At 35.7% G+C, this 17,523-nt stretch overlaps 1 protein-coding gene across 3 annotated transcripts; it reads left to right on the top strand.

Annotated features, from left to right (window-relative positions):
- The first annotated feature begins 811 nt into the window (after positions 1-811).
- On the top strand, positions 812-10,583 carry LOC110927069 (serine/threonine-protein phosphatase 6 regulatory subunit 3). Of its 3 annotated transcripts, XM_035985500.1 has the most exons (20): positions 823-976; positions 2,858-2,961; positions 3,068-3,154; positions 3,611-3,686; positions 3,801-3,875; positions 4,626-4,679; positions 5,195-5,254; positions 5,330-5,446; positions 5,950-6,044; positions 6,136-6,341; positions 7,350-7,447; positions 7,540-7,643; positions 7,732-7,897; positions 8,305-8,427; positions 8,928-9,010; positions 9,090-9,222; positions 9,305-9,334; positions 9,793-9,863; positions 9,934-10,193; positions 10,224-10,583. In XM_035985500.1, the coding sequence occupies exons 1-20, from the start codon at positions 929-931 to the stop codon at positions 10,415-10,417; spliced, it is 2,184 nt and encodes a 727-aa protein (XP_035841393.1). In that variant the 5' UTR covers positions 823-928; the 3' UTR covers positions 10,418-10,583. The 3 variants fall into 3 exon arrangements, with proteins under 3 accessions (XP_022026353.1, XP_035841393.1, XP_022026354.1); XM_022170661.2 differs by having other exon boundaries at positions 812-976; positions 9,934-10,545; XM_022170662.2 differs by lacking the exons at positions 823-976; positions 2,858-2,961; positions 3,068-3,154 and having other exon boundaries at positions 3,640-3,732; positions 9,934-10,583.
- Positions 10,584-17,523: the final 6,940 nt, after the last annotated feature.

Genomic DNA, 17,523 nt, shown 5'->3' with positions numbered 1-17,523 from the left:
GAAAAAAATATGATTGGTTGAGATTGGAATAGACCCCACCGCACACTACCCTCTCACTCTCATACCCTCCCTTCACCCCTTCGGCAAGCCTACACCGATTTGGCAAACTTTTGAGTGGCAAACCATGTTGGCGGTGGTGTTACCAATTGGCAAACTACACTTTGCCGCACCCCACTCCCTAGGGGTGCAAACGAGCCGAGCCGAGCCCGAGCTCGAGCTCGATTAACTTATGAGAGCTCGGGCTCGAGCTCGGCTCGATTCGAGCTTTGTTTTCAAAGCTCGAGCTCGGCTCGTTTGTATTTTATTAAGCTCGAGCTTGGCTCGGGCTCGGTTCGTTTATTATCTATTAATTAGTATATTAAATAAAAAGAATATAAATAATAGACTTTTTAGGCTTGCGAGCTCGTTTACTAAATAAGTTTATTTTTAGGTTCGAGGTCGACTTGTAAACAAGTTTAAATAAGCTCGGCTCGACTCGGCTCGTTTACACTAAGGCTCGACGAGCCTAACGAGCTTCACATGTCAGGCTCGAGCTCAGGCTCGATAAACAAACGAGCTTTGTTTTAAGGCTCAAGCTCAGCTCGGGCTCGATAAGGCTTGGCTCGTTTCGAGCTTTTTCTCGAGTCAATCTCGAGAGCCGCTTGGCTCGTTTGCACCCCTACCGTATACCCTAACTTTTGAACAATTTTTTTTAATGGACACCTGGCATAGTACACATTTACCGGGTTGATACCTAAAACCCGGATCTGCTTTCGATCCGACCCGACCCGTTTCTCAATCAAACAGCCTGAAACAGTACCCATCTCTCTCTCTCTCGCTCAAATCCATCGATATTTACATTCTGTTTCTCTCTCTCTCTAGAAATCAAAAAATTAGGGTTTTGTTTCCTTTCGCTCCAAATTTTCAAAAGGCCCCAATCTCCTTCATCATGTTTTGGAAGCTCAATAATCTCTCTTATTCTTCTTCTCCTTCACCTGTAAGATATCATAAATATTCTCATTTTATTTTCACTTTTTTTTTTCTTTTTGGATATTTGTTTTCTGATTAATCTGCATTGTTGTTTCCATTAGTCCACAGCTTTAGTTTAGTTTAGTTATAATAACAGGGTTTATAAATTATTATAATTATTATGGTTTATTTTGATGTTAGATATAATTAGGGCTTGTATATATATAATGGTTGCTTCTGTTATAAAAAGTTTAGGGGAATTGTATTGATTACTTGGTTAATCATTTATAATATTTTTGAGCAGATAGGTTTTTTTTTTTTTTTTTTTTTTTTTTTTTTTTTTTTTTAATAGGGTGCTTAATTTATTTGTTAGCTTTTTTTATAAGATATATAGATATGAAGTGTTTTTAATTGTAGATATGTTATTAGGGTTTAAAAAGCGCGAGTTGCGTTGAGGTGTTTTTTTGTGAGATATCGGTGCAAAATGTCGGTACTGATATTATCGGCGATATTGACTGATATTTGACCGATATTTGATTGATATATCATCGATTTTCCCGATATGAGTACCTTTCTTCTTAGTTCTACCTATAGTTATCAAAGGCCCGAGGCGCACTCAAGGCGCATAGGTCTCGCCTTGGGCCTAAGCGCAAGGCGCCGAAAAAGCGAGGGCCTGTGAAAACAAGCGCACAATGATAAAAAGTTAAAAATATATTATGTGGGAGAAAAATAATATTATTTATTTTTCAAATACAATAAACAAAAGCTATTATATAACGTTTAATATTATCTTGTTAGTAGCAAAAGTTGTAAAATATTAGTAAATTAGTGTAGAGAAGTAGAACTCTAGTTGGAATCTTGACGGAATTTAGAGAATCTGACCGCCAACTCTCCGGAATTTGGGAATCTCGCAGGAATCTGCGACCGAACCATCACCTCGAGGACTAAAGCGCAATTGCCGCGCCTCGCCTGGAAAATGGGCCTAGGCGCAAGAGGCGATGGCTTTTAACAACTACGACTTCTACCATTCATCTTTCTTTTTATTGCTGCTATTAGTGTTTTAAGTCTTAGTGAGTTCCTACTTGCTAAAATTGTTAGTGTTTTGCAAGTTGCAAAAGATTAATTTGTTAGAGGTAGGAGAGTATGCTAAATTGTTAGCATTAAATTGCTATACATATACTACATGATATTATAATTACCGATATCTCATAGATGGAAGCTAAAAAACTAAAACTTGCATTTTTTTGGGTCAAATATGGAAAGTATGTGATAATGTGATTCATGGCAAATGCATATTGTAACTGAATGTTAGACCGCCCGTAATGGGGCGTGTTTTATAAAAAATTTTGGAACAAAACGCCGAATCACGCCCCCATGCCACTACACCCCGGCGTTTTGGGGCGATATTCGACAAAAAAAGGCCCAAGGCGTTTTTTGAAACACGCTGAAGGGGCTTGTGGCAATGGTTGACTGACCAATGGGGCTTGTGGCAATGGTTGACTGACGAATGGGGCATTGTGGCATTATTTAATTTAAAAAAAATAATTGTGTAATTAATGGAAGGGGCGTTATTGGGCATTATTCCCACTACGCCACTTTTGCAAAAACGTCCAATAATGCCCCCATGCTGACTGGACTGCCACATGGCAGAAAACGCCCCAGGGTGGGGGCATTATTCGACAAACGACTACGCATGGTCTTAGTACCTTGTCACTTGATTTGTTTGTTAATCTTTTTAGACCAAATAAGAGCGTCATCACTCGGTTTAACTTGTCGACGTAATAAGGGTAACAGGGTATTGATTCACCAGTCACATGTTACAGAAAAACAATGATTTTGTCATTGACATATCGTATATATTTTTGCATTTGGTTGTTTGTTAATTATTACGATATTCAACGTGTTTTAGATCGAGTCTACCTTGGACAAGGAAAATTTCACATTGGAAGAGCTTTTGGAAGAAGAAGATATAATCCAAGAATGCAAAGCGTTAAACAGCCGCCTTATTAATTTGTAATAACTCTATCCTTTACTTGAAACTTAGAACCTTCTAGAAAATTTAATACTTCCCGTACGGATGTTCACAATCTTCAACTAATACGCATGCTTATTTCTCCAGCTTAAAGGATAAAACTCAAGTCGAAAAGCTATTACGGTATATCATAGAGGAGTCTCCGGAGGATGCTGACAGCGAACGTAAATTCAAGTAGGTCATTAATCATTATTTGTTATTTCACACATATAGAATATTTTATGTTTTGGATAGAGGAAAGTACACGGATGGTCCTTGTGGTTTATCAAAATTTTGGATTTGGTCCCTAGCTTTCTAAAAGTACACAGATGGTCCTTGTGGTTTGCATTTTGTAACGCATTTAGTCCCCAACTTTTTCCAAAAATACATGGATGGTCCTTGTGGTTTTCACTTTGTAACGCATTTAGTCCCTAACTTGGACATGCTAACACATTTAAATTTGTTGGCTGGGGACTAAATACGTTACAAAGTGCAAACCACATGGACCATCCGTGTACTTTTGCAAAGCTAGGGACCAAATCCGAAATTTTGGTAAACCACAGGGACCATTCGTGTACTTTACTCTTTTGGATATTTTGGATGTTATTTCACGTTGCATACCGTTTTTATTAACGTTTGTTTGTGCTTTAGGTTTCCTTTCATGTCTTGTGAGATCTTTACATGTGAAGTCGATGTAATTCTCAAAACATTAGTCGAGGAAGAGGAGGTGGGTCCCACTGATATTAAGTCTCGTACATCATGGAATTAATACGGTATTTGTTATCACGTTTATTTAACGTTTAAGTTCACGTTACCATTTTCTTTCTGCTCAAAATTGCAGCTCATAGATTTGCTTTTCTCCTTCTTGGAACCAACGCGCCCGCATAGTGCGTCGCTCGCAGGGTACTTTAGTAAGGTATATACTTACGTATCACTCCTTTACTGCCTTATTTTTTGGCAACATTTTATATGTGTGTGTGTATATATACATATATATACATATATATATATATATATATATATATATATATATAGGACAAAGATCCGTTAGAAACCACCTTTTATTGCGAGAACCGCGAGAACCAATGTGAATACAACCAAAAATGCCTAAAAATAGCTAAAAAACACACAATTTTTTTTTTAATATTTTTTATAAAGTAGCGATTTTAACATAAAAATTATTAAATTTTTGTTTTTGCTACTAAAAGTAGCGATTTTAACATAAAAAATATTAAAAAAAATTTAGATTTTTTTTTTATTTTTTTAGTTTTTTTTTTAGATTTTTAGGTTTTTTGGGGGTTTAGTTTTTAGCATTTTAGCTTGGGGGGTGGGGGAGGGGGGTTTAGGATTTTTTTTTGGGGGGGGGGGGTGGGGGGGAGGGTTAGGTTTTTTTTTAGGTTTTTTGAGGGTTTTAGTTTTTAGCATTTAGCATTTAGCTTGGGGGGGGGTTAGGTTTTTTTAGGGGGGGGGGGGGTTAGGTTTTTTTTTTTTTGGGGGGGGGGTGTGGGGGTTAGGTTTTTTTAGGGTTTTTTTTAGGTTTTTTTAGCTATTTTAGGTTGTGTTCACATTGGTTCTCGCGGTTCTCGCAATAAAGGTGGTTCTCGCATGAACCTTACCCTATATATATATATATATATATATAAGAAAGTTGATTTGTGTCATGTAGGTTGTGATATGTCTCATGATGCGGAAGACGATCCCACTTATGAATTATGTGCAAGTAAGTACAGTCTTTTTGATTCAGTTGCACGTTTTCATATTTAAACATTTATAAGATATGAGTAAAATGCCATTTTCGTCCCTGAGGTTCGGCCAGTTCCGCGACTTGCTTCCAAAGGTTTGTTTTTCTGCAGTTGGATCCAAAAGGTTTGAAATCTTGCCATTTTCATCCGGCTCGTTAACTCCATCCATTAGCCAGGGGTATTTTCATCTTTTTTTGTTAACTTAAAAGGGCAATAAAGGTAACAAAAAAAGACAAAAATACCCCTGCCTTAACTGAGAAAAATGGATGGAGTTAATGATCGGATGAAAATTGCAAGATTTCAAACCTTTTGGATCCAGATGCGGAAAAACGAACCTTTGGACGAAAGTCGCAAAACTAGCCAAACCTCAGGGACGAAAATGGCATTTTACTCTTAATATTTTAACAAGTATTGTTCGACTTAAATGTCATCGGACATTAACTTTTAATGTCTATCAAAAGAATACTTATTTTATAATTTTACGTTTCTACAGGCCCATCAATATGTTTTCCAACAACTGGTTGATTTAATAGGGATTACATCAATCATGGAGGTCGGTACTTAGTACGAAATTATTGTACTTTACGGTACATTGAATTATAGGTTTTTCCAATCTTTTTGCATACAGGTGTTGGTTAGACTTGTTGGAGCCGATGACCATATTTATCCGAATTCTACAGATGTCATGCAGTGGTTGGCCGATAGTAATTTGTTGGAGATGATAGTGGATAAATTAAGTCCTTCTGTAAGTATTTTTTTCTTGAGTAAAATTCCATTTGGTCCTTGAAGTTTGGCCAGTTTTGCGACTTTCGTCCAAAGGTTTGTTTTTCCGCATCTGGATCCCATAAGGTTTGAAATCTTGCCATTTTTATCAGGCCTCTCAACTCCATCCATTTTTCTCTGCTAAGTCAGGGGTATTTCTGTCTTTTTTTTTGCTAACATAAAGAGCAATTCGGTCTTTTTCACTTTATGTAAAAAGACTGAATACCCTTGAAAAGACCAAATTGCTCTTTATGTTAGCAAAAAAAAAAGACAGAAATACCCCTGACTTAGCAAGAAAAATGGATGGAGTTAAGGGGCCGGATAAAGGCAAGATTTCAAACCTTTTGGATCCAGATGCGGAAAAACAAACCTTTGGACGAAAGTCGCAAAACTAGCGGGGGACTAAAATGGCATTTTACTCTTTTTTTTCCATTTTCTTTACATACACTTTTATTATTTATTCAACTTTTCGTTTCATCGTCACAGAACCCTTCGGAAGTACACGCCAATGCAGCAGAAACGTTATGCACAATAACACGAAGTGCACCGTCTCCTCTTGCTTCTAAACTTTCTAGTTCAAGGTCTTTTTGCGTTTTGAGTATCAGACGTTTGTTTTTTTTTTTTTTTTGTTCTATAGATTTTAACTATATAATTTTTTTTTTCTATAACCAGTTTTGTTGCAAGGATATTTGGTCACGCATTGGAAGATTCACATTCAAAATCGGGACTTGTTCACTCATTGTCTGTGTGTATATCTTTATTGGATCCAAACAGATCACCACCTTCATTTTTATTTCATTCTTTCCGTGGTCAACACTATTACGAGTCAACCGTGCAAGTCAACCAAGAGACTGTAGGTGCAATGCTGCCCAAACTCGGTGAGTTTTGTACATATGCTCTCAATTAGGCCTGTAAACGAACCGAACGTTCATGAACTTGTTTGGCGGGAAGTTCGTTTATTTAAACGAACGAACATGAACAAATTTATTTGTTCGTTTAATTAAATGAACGAACATGAACACACGTGTTGTTCATTCATTTATGTTTGTTCGTTTATGTTAATTTTTATTTTAACAAATACATATGGAATTGTATTTATGCAAATATAAAACATAAAAGAGGTTTTTCTAACTACTTATATACTTATAGCTAATTGATAACTGGGCTTTCCAGTAATAAAAAACGTGCTTTCCAATAGAACTTATCGTAATTAATCATTAATCAATAATTTATAAAAAAAACTTCTTTATGTCCGCTTATGTTTGGTCATCTATGTTCATTTGTATTGTTAAATTTTTTAGGCAAATTGGATTTAAATAATCCCAACTTTCTCAATTTGGCCGATAATAATCCCAACTCAGTTATTGGCCGATAATAATGCGAACTGTTCCACTTTTGGCCGATAATTGTCTGCCGTTAAAAATAGCTTAACGGAGTTAAGCTTTTTTCCGAATTACAAACCGATGTTATATGGATTTTGATCAGAACGAGGATACGAGTCGATTTATGTAAAACTTACCTCGAAACGGTGCTTCAAACGTCTTGATTTTTGTTAATTGGAAGTTTAAACACCCAAATTGAAGCACCATTTTCGTCGTTTGGGGCAGTATTTCGAGTTAAATTTTACCTCAATCAACTCGTATCCTCGTTCTAATCAAAAGCCCTAAAACATCGGTTTGTAATTCGGAAAAAACTTAACTCCGTTAAGCTATATTTAACGCAGACTATTATCGGCCAAAAGTGGACCAGTTCGGATTATTATCGGCCAATAACTAAGTTGGGATTATTATCGGCCAAATTGAGAAAGTTGGGATTATTTAAATCCAATTTGCCAATTTTTTTTAATCTTATTTCCCCTCTTTTTAATATTTTAAATCATGTTTTAGGTGACCTGTTAATCTTACTAAACGTCTCACTTGACGAGAAAGTCTTGCCAACTACGTATGGCCAGTTAAAGCCTCCTCTAGGGAAGCATCGTTTAAAGGTTAGTAAAAATAAAAATAAAAAATATAACATTATAACAATAATGAACGAAATTTTAGTTTTCTCGACTTTTGATGTATCTTCTTATTACAGATTGTCGAGTTCATTGCGGTTTTATTGAAGACCGGGAATGAAATTGCCGAACAGGAGTTGATTAGCTCCGGAACTATTCAAAGAGTTCTTGATCTTTTCTTTGAGTAATTTACCACTTATAATAACGATCGATTGCGTAGCTAATTTTAACTCGAGGTCGTACTTAAGTCGTATTGTTATTATTTTCTATAGGTACCCGTATAATAACGCTTTGCATCATCATGTTGAGAGCATAATAGTTTCTATCTTAGAAAGCAAAAACAATATTATCATCGATCACCTATTTCAAGAATGCGGTCTCGTGAAAAAGATTCTACAAACGGATAAAAGTCCCATCCTTTCCGGTGAAATTGATCAGGTAATTCCTATGCAGTTAATGCGGTAAAATATCGGATATCGGTCAAGGACCGAAATTTGAGATATAGGTTATCTCGGTGAGATATCGGTGGGATATCGGTAATTTTAATATAATGCAAAATTCACATATATAGCAATTTAACAATAATAATTCAGTGATATATCGGTGATATCGGTTATATCGGTCAAATATCGGTGAGATATCGGTTATATCGGTCAATATCACCGATAATATCAGTACCGATATTCTGACCGATATTTGACACCGATATTTTACTAGGGGACCGATATGACCGATTACCGATATAACCGATATCTCACCGATATTAACTGCATTGGGCAATTCACACACGATCTTTAAAATCGAAACGAGTTTGATTTTTCTAAAGATTTCTTTTAATAATACAGCCGACACTGGCTGCTACCGGAAGAAATGCACCGCGGGTTGGAAATCTTGGTCATGTGACACGTATCGCCAATAAAATCATACAGTTGGGAAATAATGATATCTGCATTCAGACGCATATTCAGGTGTTGTACTTAAATTTTTTTAATTATTTTTGAGTTAATTACTGCTTTCGTCCCTGTGGTTTGTCAAAAATCACTATTTTAGTCTATTAGTTTAAAAATTGCGATTTCAGTCCCCGTGGTTTCACTTTCGTAACCATTTCAATCCTTTTATTCTGGAGTTAATTACTGTTTTTGTCCCTGTGGTTTGTCAAAAATCACTATTTCAGTCCATTAGTTTAAAAATTGCGATTTCAGTCCCTGTGGTTTCACTTTCGTAACCATTTCAGTCCCTGTGGTTTCACTTTCATAACCGTTTCAATCCATTTACTTGTTAGTACAGGGACTGAAATGGTTACGAGGTGGACTGAAATTGTTACGAAAGTGAAACCACAGGGACTGAAATCGCAAATTTTAAACTAATGGACTGAAATAGTGATTTTTGACAAACCACGGGACGAAAACAGTAAATAACTCATTATTTTTTACGCAAATCCTTATTTGAAAACTTGTATTGTTATTAGGAAAGTAGCGAATGGAATGAGTGGCAGACTACTGTTCTACAAGAACGCAACATTGTTGAAAACGTGTATCGGTGGGCTTGTGGGTACGTTTTAATCATCTTATAAGAATTGATGAAGTTTGGTTTTGATAATTCATTAATTTAATATTTTTATTTCTTTCAGTCGGCCAAGCGCGTTACACGATAGAAATAGGGATAGTGATGAGGATGATATTCATGACACCGATTATGATGTTGCCGCTTTAGCAAATAATCTTAGTCAAGCATTTCGGTACAGCATTTATGACAATGATGAGGTATATGCATTAAACCCTTTATATATATATATTTGCTTGATTATAATGATGTATTTGTGGTAATGTTTAAACCTTGTTTCAGGGAAATGAGAATCTCGATCGTGATGATGAGGTAATATATCTTTATTAATTAACATAATTGTTATTATTTTTTTATTTAGAGTAAACTTCCGTTTTGCTCCCTGTGGTTTAGTCACTTTAACGGTTTTGCCCCAAACCTTTAAAAATAGCCATTTTACTCCCTGATCTATGAAGCCCTTCATGATTTTACTCCCCGCCCTAAACGTCATCCATTTTAAACGTTAAAGCCTGTCACGTGCAAAACACCTGATGGGCAATTATGTCTTTTCCCGACCCTTATTAATGAATTACCTTTTAAATCCTAACGTTTAAAATGGATGACGTTTAGGGGCGGGGAGTAAAATCATGAAGGGCTTCACAGATCAAGGAGTAAAAATGGCTGTTTTCAAAGGTTTGGGGCAAAACCGTTAAAGTGACCAAACCACAGGGAGCAAAACGGAAGTTTACTCTTTTATTTATTTTTAACATAATACATAATATCGGAAGCAGGAGGTTTACTTTGACGATGAGTCTGCCGAAGTGGTTGTATCATCACTTGGTTTAGGTGATGATCAAGGCAGGTATGTAGTTTGACTAAAATTTGACTGATGGAAGTTGTGGCTGACTTTTTATTTTTCTTGATGCAAACAGTTTATTTACAAATTCGAATTGGTTCGCTTTTCAAAATGACAATGTGGGCGAGGACGATGCACCTATAAACGCCACTTCATCCAATGGCGGTACCGGTACGGGTACTGGTAATGGTACTGGTACTGGTAATGACAGTAGCGACGATGAGGTGATGGTTGGAGAAGATGAATCGGTACCAAACGGTACAACTTCTGATTCTAATCCAAATCCTTTCGGTCAAGATAGATTCAATACAGACGACAGTGAAAATTACGAAATAGCTCCTACAATGTCTATCAGTCCTATTACAGAAGGCGAGTCGTTAACCAATGGGACATTGTCAAGTGACTCAGGGTCCGGGTCAACTGAGCGGAGTCAAAAGTCAAACGGTGCGGCAGCTTTGTTTGAAGAAGATGTGGAGTTTGTGGGGGTGGAAGTTGAAGGGACCGAAAAGGCAATCGATCAAGCTCTTAAGCAAAACGGGGCCGTTAAAAAGGAAGATTAAAGTAATCCCAAATAGATCTGATTAAGGATAATGTAGAAGAAGGTAGGGTACAGGAGAAGATAGTTATAATTGTTTACAGATTTTGATCCTTTTTTTTTCACAGTTTAATTTGGATATTTTGTTAATTAGTTTCGGGGCGATCTTATCTAAACCTCTTTACGATTTAGATCGGGTTGGTTGGTCCTTTGAGTTGCTATAATCGACGATAACGTTCGATATACAATCTTCGCAAATGGTTACCTAAACCAAAACAATGTTGGTTTATACAACTCTTTTCAGAGCTTCAAAGATCCTATATATAGAGCTGGATATTAGAACATTCACATCCAAAGAACTAAATTGTGAGTGTGTGGTTTTTAAAATATAAAGAGTATAAAAAATGGTTGTGAGTGGAGGAGAGAGAAAATGTTACTGTTCATCTGTATATTTGGGGGGACACTGTTCATCCACTATAATTTTTTAATATATATTGAAAGTGGTTGTGAGTGAAGGAGAGAGAAAAATGTAATGAAAAAGGTATAAAAATATTATTTAATTGAAAAAGAGAAAGAAAACTATTTGTTTTTAGTGAAAATATATTGATATAGGAGTTGTTTTTTAGTGGAAGAGTAAATTTCTATTTTCGTCCCTGAGGTTTTTCAATATTAACTAGTTTAGTCCAAAAATCTAATTTATAACAAATCCAACCCTGAAGTTTGCATTTCTTAATGCTTTTCATCCCTAAGGGTGCTTTTTCATTTAATTCTTAAGGATGAAAAGCGTTAAGAAATGCAAACCTTAGGGATGAAAAGCGTTAAGAAATGCAAACCTTAGGGATGAAAAACGTTAAGAAATGCAAACCTTAAGGATGGTTTTGTTATAAATTAGATTTTTGGACAAAACTAGTTAAAATGGACAAACCTTAGGGACGAAAACAGAAATTTACTCTATTTTAAAAATGAATATGAAAATTACTTAGATAAGTTAACAATTGTTATAATTTCATTTAAACTATCCATCTGCTTTTTATACATTATAAGTATACACGCGATAAAATGGATTTTCCATCAATTTATCTTTTATAAGTGGCAGCGTCGAATACAAGATTTTTTTTAGGATGGGCACAATACGTGTCAAATATAAATGAGTCAAACGAAAACAAAAAGAATATGAAAAAATAACATAGTTCATGAAATATTGTAATATAAAAATACCTCGATTACAATTGTTCTCTATGTGTTTTCATCTTTTGAAAACGCTCAATTATATGTTCAAATCAACTTAATTTAGGCATAGGAGTGGAGATAGGTCTTCAGGGGAGGAGCTAGTGTATTAGATGGGGTAGCACGAGCTACCCTTCAACCCGTCTTCGTAGTGCAAAAAAAAAACCCCATTTTATACAAAGGACCCCCCAAAATATAAATTGGGATGCCCTTAATTTTTTTTTTTTTGGCTATCTCCGCCACTGTAGGTCTTGTACCATTACTAAATGGGAATTTCATTTCAACATTGTTATTTTCTTTTTGAGAAATAGTTAAAAGTTCTTAGATGAAAAACAAATATAAAAGAACATACACAAATGAGACTATAAGTATATATAAGGGTAAAAAATAGTCACTTTGTAAATGACAAATCTGAAAAAGGTATATGAGAATCATCAAATTAAAGCAAAACAATTAGATGTAAAACCATAAAACTCAATCGACAACAAATGATAAGATGAGATGAGATGAAGAGTAAGGGGCTGTTTGGTAGCCTCTGAATGGTCATTAAGAGGTTACCTTTTAATGGAACCATTAAGAATTTTACCAATGATAAAGTAGAAGAATATGACATGTGATGATTTACCATTCAGAGGTTACCTCTTAACCATTCAGACTTGAGATTACCTCTTATTCATTCAGATGTTTTAAACCATTAAGAGCTAACATCTGAATGGTCATTAAGAGGCCACAAACAGCCCCTAATAGCTAAAGCCTATAAATGTATGCTCGTTTAGAAAGAAATTGAGTACAACCTTATAATTCTTGGATGGTGGGCACATCCAATAAGAAACATGGGCCCCGCTAGAGGAATTATCAAGAATACAAACTACATATTGATAGTTGGGCTGGATGGACGGTGGGCACAGGCCCACCCTCCATTTGCCATGCATCCGCCACTGATAAGGGGTAAGGGGGTGTTTCACGACTTAAGGGCTGTTTGGTAATTTTTGAATAGGTAAGTTCTGTACTAGTAATAGATCTAAATCATCAAGTGCTAAGCCAGTAAGATATCTAAACCATTAAGAGCCAGTATAATATTTAATTATTCAGAGACAAATGTCTGACCAATTCAGATAAGACGTCTTAACCATTTAGACTTAGTATAATGTTTAACCATTCACGGGCAAATGAATAAACCATTTAGACATTTACTCAAAATAAACAATCTGAACTATTAAGTGTTGAAACAGTAAAATGTTTGAACCATTAAGAATCTACAGTACCTTGGTCTGATCTCCTCCAATCCTACAATACTATCCCACATATTCCATTTATAATATTATATAAGACCCTTTTTTGTGTTTGTTTAAAAAAAAAGCATTTAAGTATAAAAAATTAAGCGTTTGAAATATAAATAAATTAGGCATTTAACTAAACTTTCATTAAAATAATTAAAAGATACATTAAATCCAACTAAAAAACATAAAAATACGATAAGTTGAATAAAAAAACAAGCATGATTAGTTTTCATAGCTTCCCAATAACATTCTCAACCATGTTTATTGACAAAATCCCGTTTTCTTTAAAGGCACTCATTTATAACCAACTAATTTGATATCTTACTGAGTTTTAGATCGTACATATTTGTTGCTAATGCAAATATTTCATTAACACGTGTTTCATTTCGATTCTTTATCATAATTTATTGAGATCTCATATTTGTTTGTTCGGTACATAAGTTGGGGTTATTAAAATCCAATATCCCATTTTTTTTATAGACATCTGGATTTTAAAATATACATAGTAAAAAGGATAACATTCGAATAATGTATTTAGGGGCTGTTTGGCAACATCTGAATGGTTAAGTGCTGAACCATTAAGAGGTCTGAACCATTAAGTGTTGAACCAGTAAAAGGTCTGAACCATTAAGAGTCTATATAATGTAAGGCTGGCAAATCGTGTCTTAACAGGTTTAACAGGTTTCTGACGGCGCGCACAACATAAGTTTCAAACATGATTACAACTCGTTTAACTACTTTCTACCTCATGTTTATAAAACAGTTTTATATTTTATGTACAAAGATGAATAAATGATAGATCATAACATTGTAATTTTAATTATTTTAAAAATAAAAAAAGTCAAAGGGTGTATTTTTCAGTCAAACAGGTCTAATCGTGTCTTAACAGGTACCCAATTGCCAGCCTTGATATAATGCTTAACCATTCAGAGGCAAATGGCTGACCAATTTAGATTAGAGGTCTTAACCATTCAGACTCTGTGTAAATCTTAACCATTCAGAGACAAATGTCTAAACCATTCAGACATCTGCTCGTGAAACAAACATTCTGAACCATTAAGTGCTGAACCAATAAGAGGTCTGAATCATTAAGAGCCTGATTAAGAGGTAAACAAACAGGCACTTATGAGTTATGTCCATGATACAACAAGAGTAACTTCACAAGTTATTTTGTCACTAGTGCTTGATTATGAAACTTTTTGTCACGTAGGGTTGTGGCATGTTCCAAGAGACTTGCAATCGGTGAGGGCACCACGGTAAAGCATCTTAATAAGACATGCATTGTAACAATCATAACAAGAAAAAGTATGTATCTGTTTGAGAATTTAGATAGGAGTGTTAAAGGTGATCGAAACCAAAGCAAGCCAACTTAGCTAGTTTGATAAGTTTGGTATCCAGACAGTCCGATTTTTGTGGTTTGATGCTTTAGCAGCTCGGTCCAATTTGAAACTTGAGACCGATTGTTGTAGCTTTACTAATGGTTTTAAAAAAAATGAAAACGGCTAAACCTTCAAATCGGTGAAACCTATAAGTACAATCAACATATTTGATTTGATAATCTGCAGCTAGCCGTGTAACCCATAAATAATTAAATTTCATCAAACCACTTCAACCTAAGAATATATGTATTGTGAAGGGGGTGAAAAGTGATTTTTTTTTCGGACACGGAGTGGCTTTGCTTTTCACATCCATTCACATGTTTTTGCTTTTCACATCCATTAACATGTGTTATAAAGACGTGAGTAGTTCTTTGTTAAAGGAGTATGAATAATACGGGACCTAATATTTGTATTATTTTTAATTCTTATAATTCTTAAAAATAATACAAATATTATGAATTATAAGAATTAAAAATACTACAAATATTAGGTCCCGTATTGACCTCGTATAAGCCTATAAGTATGATATCGTATCGTATAGGTGTGGTTTAGGTCCCGTATTGACCTCGTATAAGCCTATAAGTGAGATATCGTGTCGTATAGGTGTAGTATAGGTCACGTATTGACGTCGTATAAGCCTATAAGTGTGATATCATATCGTATAACGTAGTATAGGTCACATATTGACTTCATATAAGCCTATAAGTGTGGTATCGTATCGTATAGCGTCGTATAGGTCACATATTGACCTCGTATAAGACTATAAGTGTGATATCGTATCGTATAGATGTAGTATAGGTTACGTATTGACCTCATATAAGCCTATAAGTGTGATATCGTATCGTATAACGTAGTATAGGTCACGTATTGACCTCGTATAAGCCTATAAGTGTGATATCGTATCGTATAGGGGTAGTATAGGTCACGTATTGACCTCGTATAAGCCTATAAGTGTGATATTGTATCGTATAGCGTCGTATAGGTCACGTATTGACCTCGTATAAGCCTATAAGTGTGATATCGTATCGTATAGGGGTATTATAGGTCACGTATTGACCTCGTATAAGCCTATAAGTGTGATATCGTATCGTATAGGTGTGATTTAGGTCCCGTATTGACCTCATATAAGCCTATAAGTGAGATATCGTGTCGTATAGGTGTGGTTTAGGTCCCGTATTGACCTCGTATAAGCCTACAAGGGAGATCGTGTCGTATAGGTGTAGTATAGGTCACGTATTGACGATGTATAAGCCTATAAGTGTGATATCGTATCGTATAACGTAGTATAAGTCACGTATTGACTTCGTATAAGCCTATAAGTGTGATGTCGTATCATATAGCATCGTATAGGTCACGTATTGACCTCGTCTAAGCCTGTAAGTGTGATATCGTATCGTATAGGTGTAGTATAGGTCACGTATTGACCTCGTATAAGCCTATAAGTGTGATATCGTATCGTATTACGTAGTATAGGTTATGTATTGACCTCGTATAAGCCTATAAGTGTGATATCGTATCGTATAGCGTCGTATAGGTCATGTATTGTTGGTGCACTACATCTGTTGATTTCGTCTTGGATCATGTTATACATTGTATTGTATAGATTAGGGCGCGTTTTACGAGAAAACTGGAGAGTATATGTGTTTTAGAGAGTAGGTCCGCTTATTCGTACATGTAGGTACGCTTATTTGTACATGTCCGTATATGGGAACCTACCTGGTCCGCTTATTCGTATATGTCCGTATATGGGAACCTACCTGGTCCGCTTATTCGTAGATGTCCGTATATGGGAACCTACCTGGTCCGCTTATTCGTACATGTCCGTATGTGGGAACCTACCAACACTATAAATACCACATGAGCAAACTCATTTGTAACTTTGTCAAATTCCATACCGAAGTGCTGCCGGTGTGAAGATCGAGCTGTAATCATTGTCAAATCAATAAAACAGTAGATTAAGTGAAGAACAAGCTATTTCTACCTACGTTTCTTGTTATTCCGCACCTGAAACATAGAAGAACGCCTCTGAACGACTCATTCGGGTCGAATCACGATCCTACAAGTGGTATCAGAGCTTCAGGAGGAGGAGTTCTATAGAGATTTGCTGGATTTCATCTAAAATTCTTACTTCTACACCTTCTTTCTTCATCAGAACGAGATTTAACGGTCGGAATTCGCTCAAAATTTCACAGGTTGTAGGTAATCGATCATAGTTAAACCCTTGAAAATTTGACACTGAAATTTGGACTAAAAATGGGTCAAATTAGTCTCCGAATAGGTTTCGCTTTTTCGAACAAGTAGTAGGTCCGCTCCAAATTGCAAGTCTGCTCCAAATTACAATAAGGTCCGCTCCAAATTTCATTAAGGTTCGCTCCAAATTGCAAGTCCGCTCCAAATTACAATAAGGTCCGCTCCAAATAACAATTAAGTCCGCTCCAAAGATGTAGGTCCACTCATCTGGTCAATCTGGTCCGCTTTTAGTGACATAGTTCAGTAGTTCCGCTTATTCGGTCATCATTAGATTCGCTTATCTGAACATCAGCTGTTGCATGTGATTTTGGATTGTCGATCAAGCATCATCACGTGAATTCATTGGGAGTGGGTTAGTTGCATGTGATCAAAATAAATGACTGAATGATATTGTAACACATTGATAAGTTGTCGGTTTAGTGGTTAGTTCGGCCCAGTCATAAAGTTTGTGGTGAGATTGCATGAGAATTTGATATACAGAGTTGTCGGATATTAATTCAAATTAAAATAAGTTTGGTGTCGGGTTAAGTGAGGTGGGTGGTCCAATCAAAAGAATCAAGTGCATGTGAGTTGGAATATAGAAGTTGTTTGCATGTCGGTTAAGTAAAGTTGTTGGTTAAGAACGGCCAAATCAGTTTTACTTTGAAAGTTGTCGAGATATGGGACACTGAGTGTTGGTTCAATCAAAATTAAACACCACGTGAACATCATTATGTCGGCCATTTCAATAGTTGTCTGATCGATATTCTCGGTACAATCAGTTTTTTTGTTTAGTGGATTTTAAGGTTCAATAGGATCAATTGACAAATTCATAATATACAGATCCATGTGACTTAAGTATATTCGGCCCAATCACAGTTTATATCTCGGCACATGTGACCCATTTTGATTTTGGCCCAATCATTCTCATTTGGTAATTACTAGTTGTCAGCCCATTGCATGTGTTCGATTCCATGTGATAATATTCAAACAGTTGTCGACCATAATTGATATTG

The sequence above is a fragment of the Helianthus annuus genome, chromosome 2 (genome assembly GCF_002127325.2).
Source record: "Helianthus annuus cultivar XRQ/B chromosome 2, HanXRQr2.0-SUNRISE, whole genome shotgun sequence".
In the NCBI taxonomy this organism is placed as follows: domain Eukaryota; kingdom Viridiplantae; phylum Streptophyta; class Magnoliopsida; order Asterales; family Asteraceae; genus Helianthus; species Helianthus annuus.
The sequence above is the reverse complement of the archived record's forward strand: the minus strand, read 5'-3'. Positions and strand labels throughout refer to the sequence as shown.

Excerpts from the sequence above, each read along its gene's own strand:
- LOC110927069 (XM_022170661.2), top strand. The coding sequence starts at position 929 with ATGTTTTGGAAGCTCAATAATCTCTCTTATTCTTCTTCTCCTTCACCT. Across the intron at positions 2,962-3,067 it reads AACAGCCGCCTTATTAATTT|CTTAAAGGATAAAACTCAAG; the intron begins GTAATAACTCTA and ends TTATTTCTCCAG. Across the intron at positions 7,898-8,304 it reads TTTCCGGTGAAATTGATCAG|CCGACACTGGCTGCTACCGG; the intron begins GTAATTCCTATG and ends TTAATAATACAG.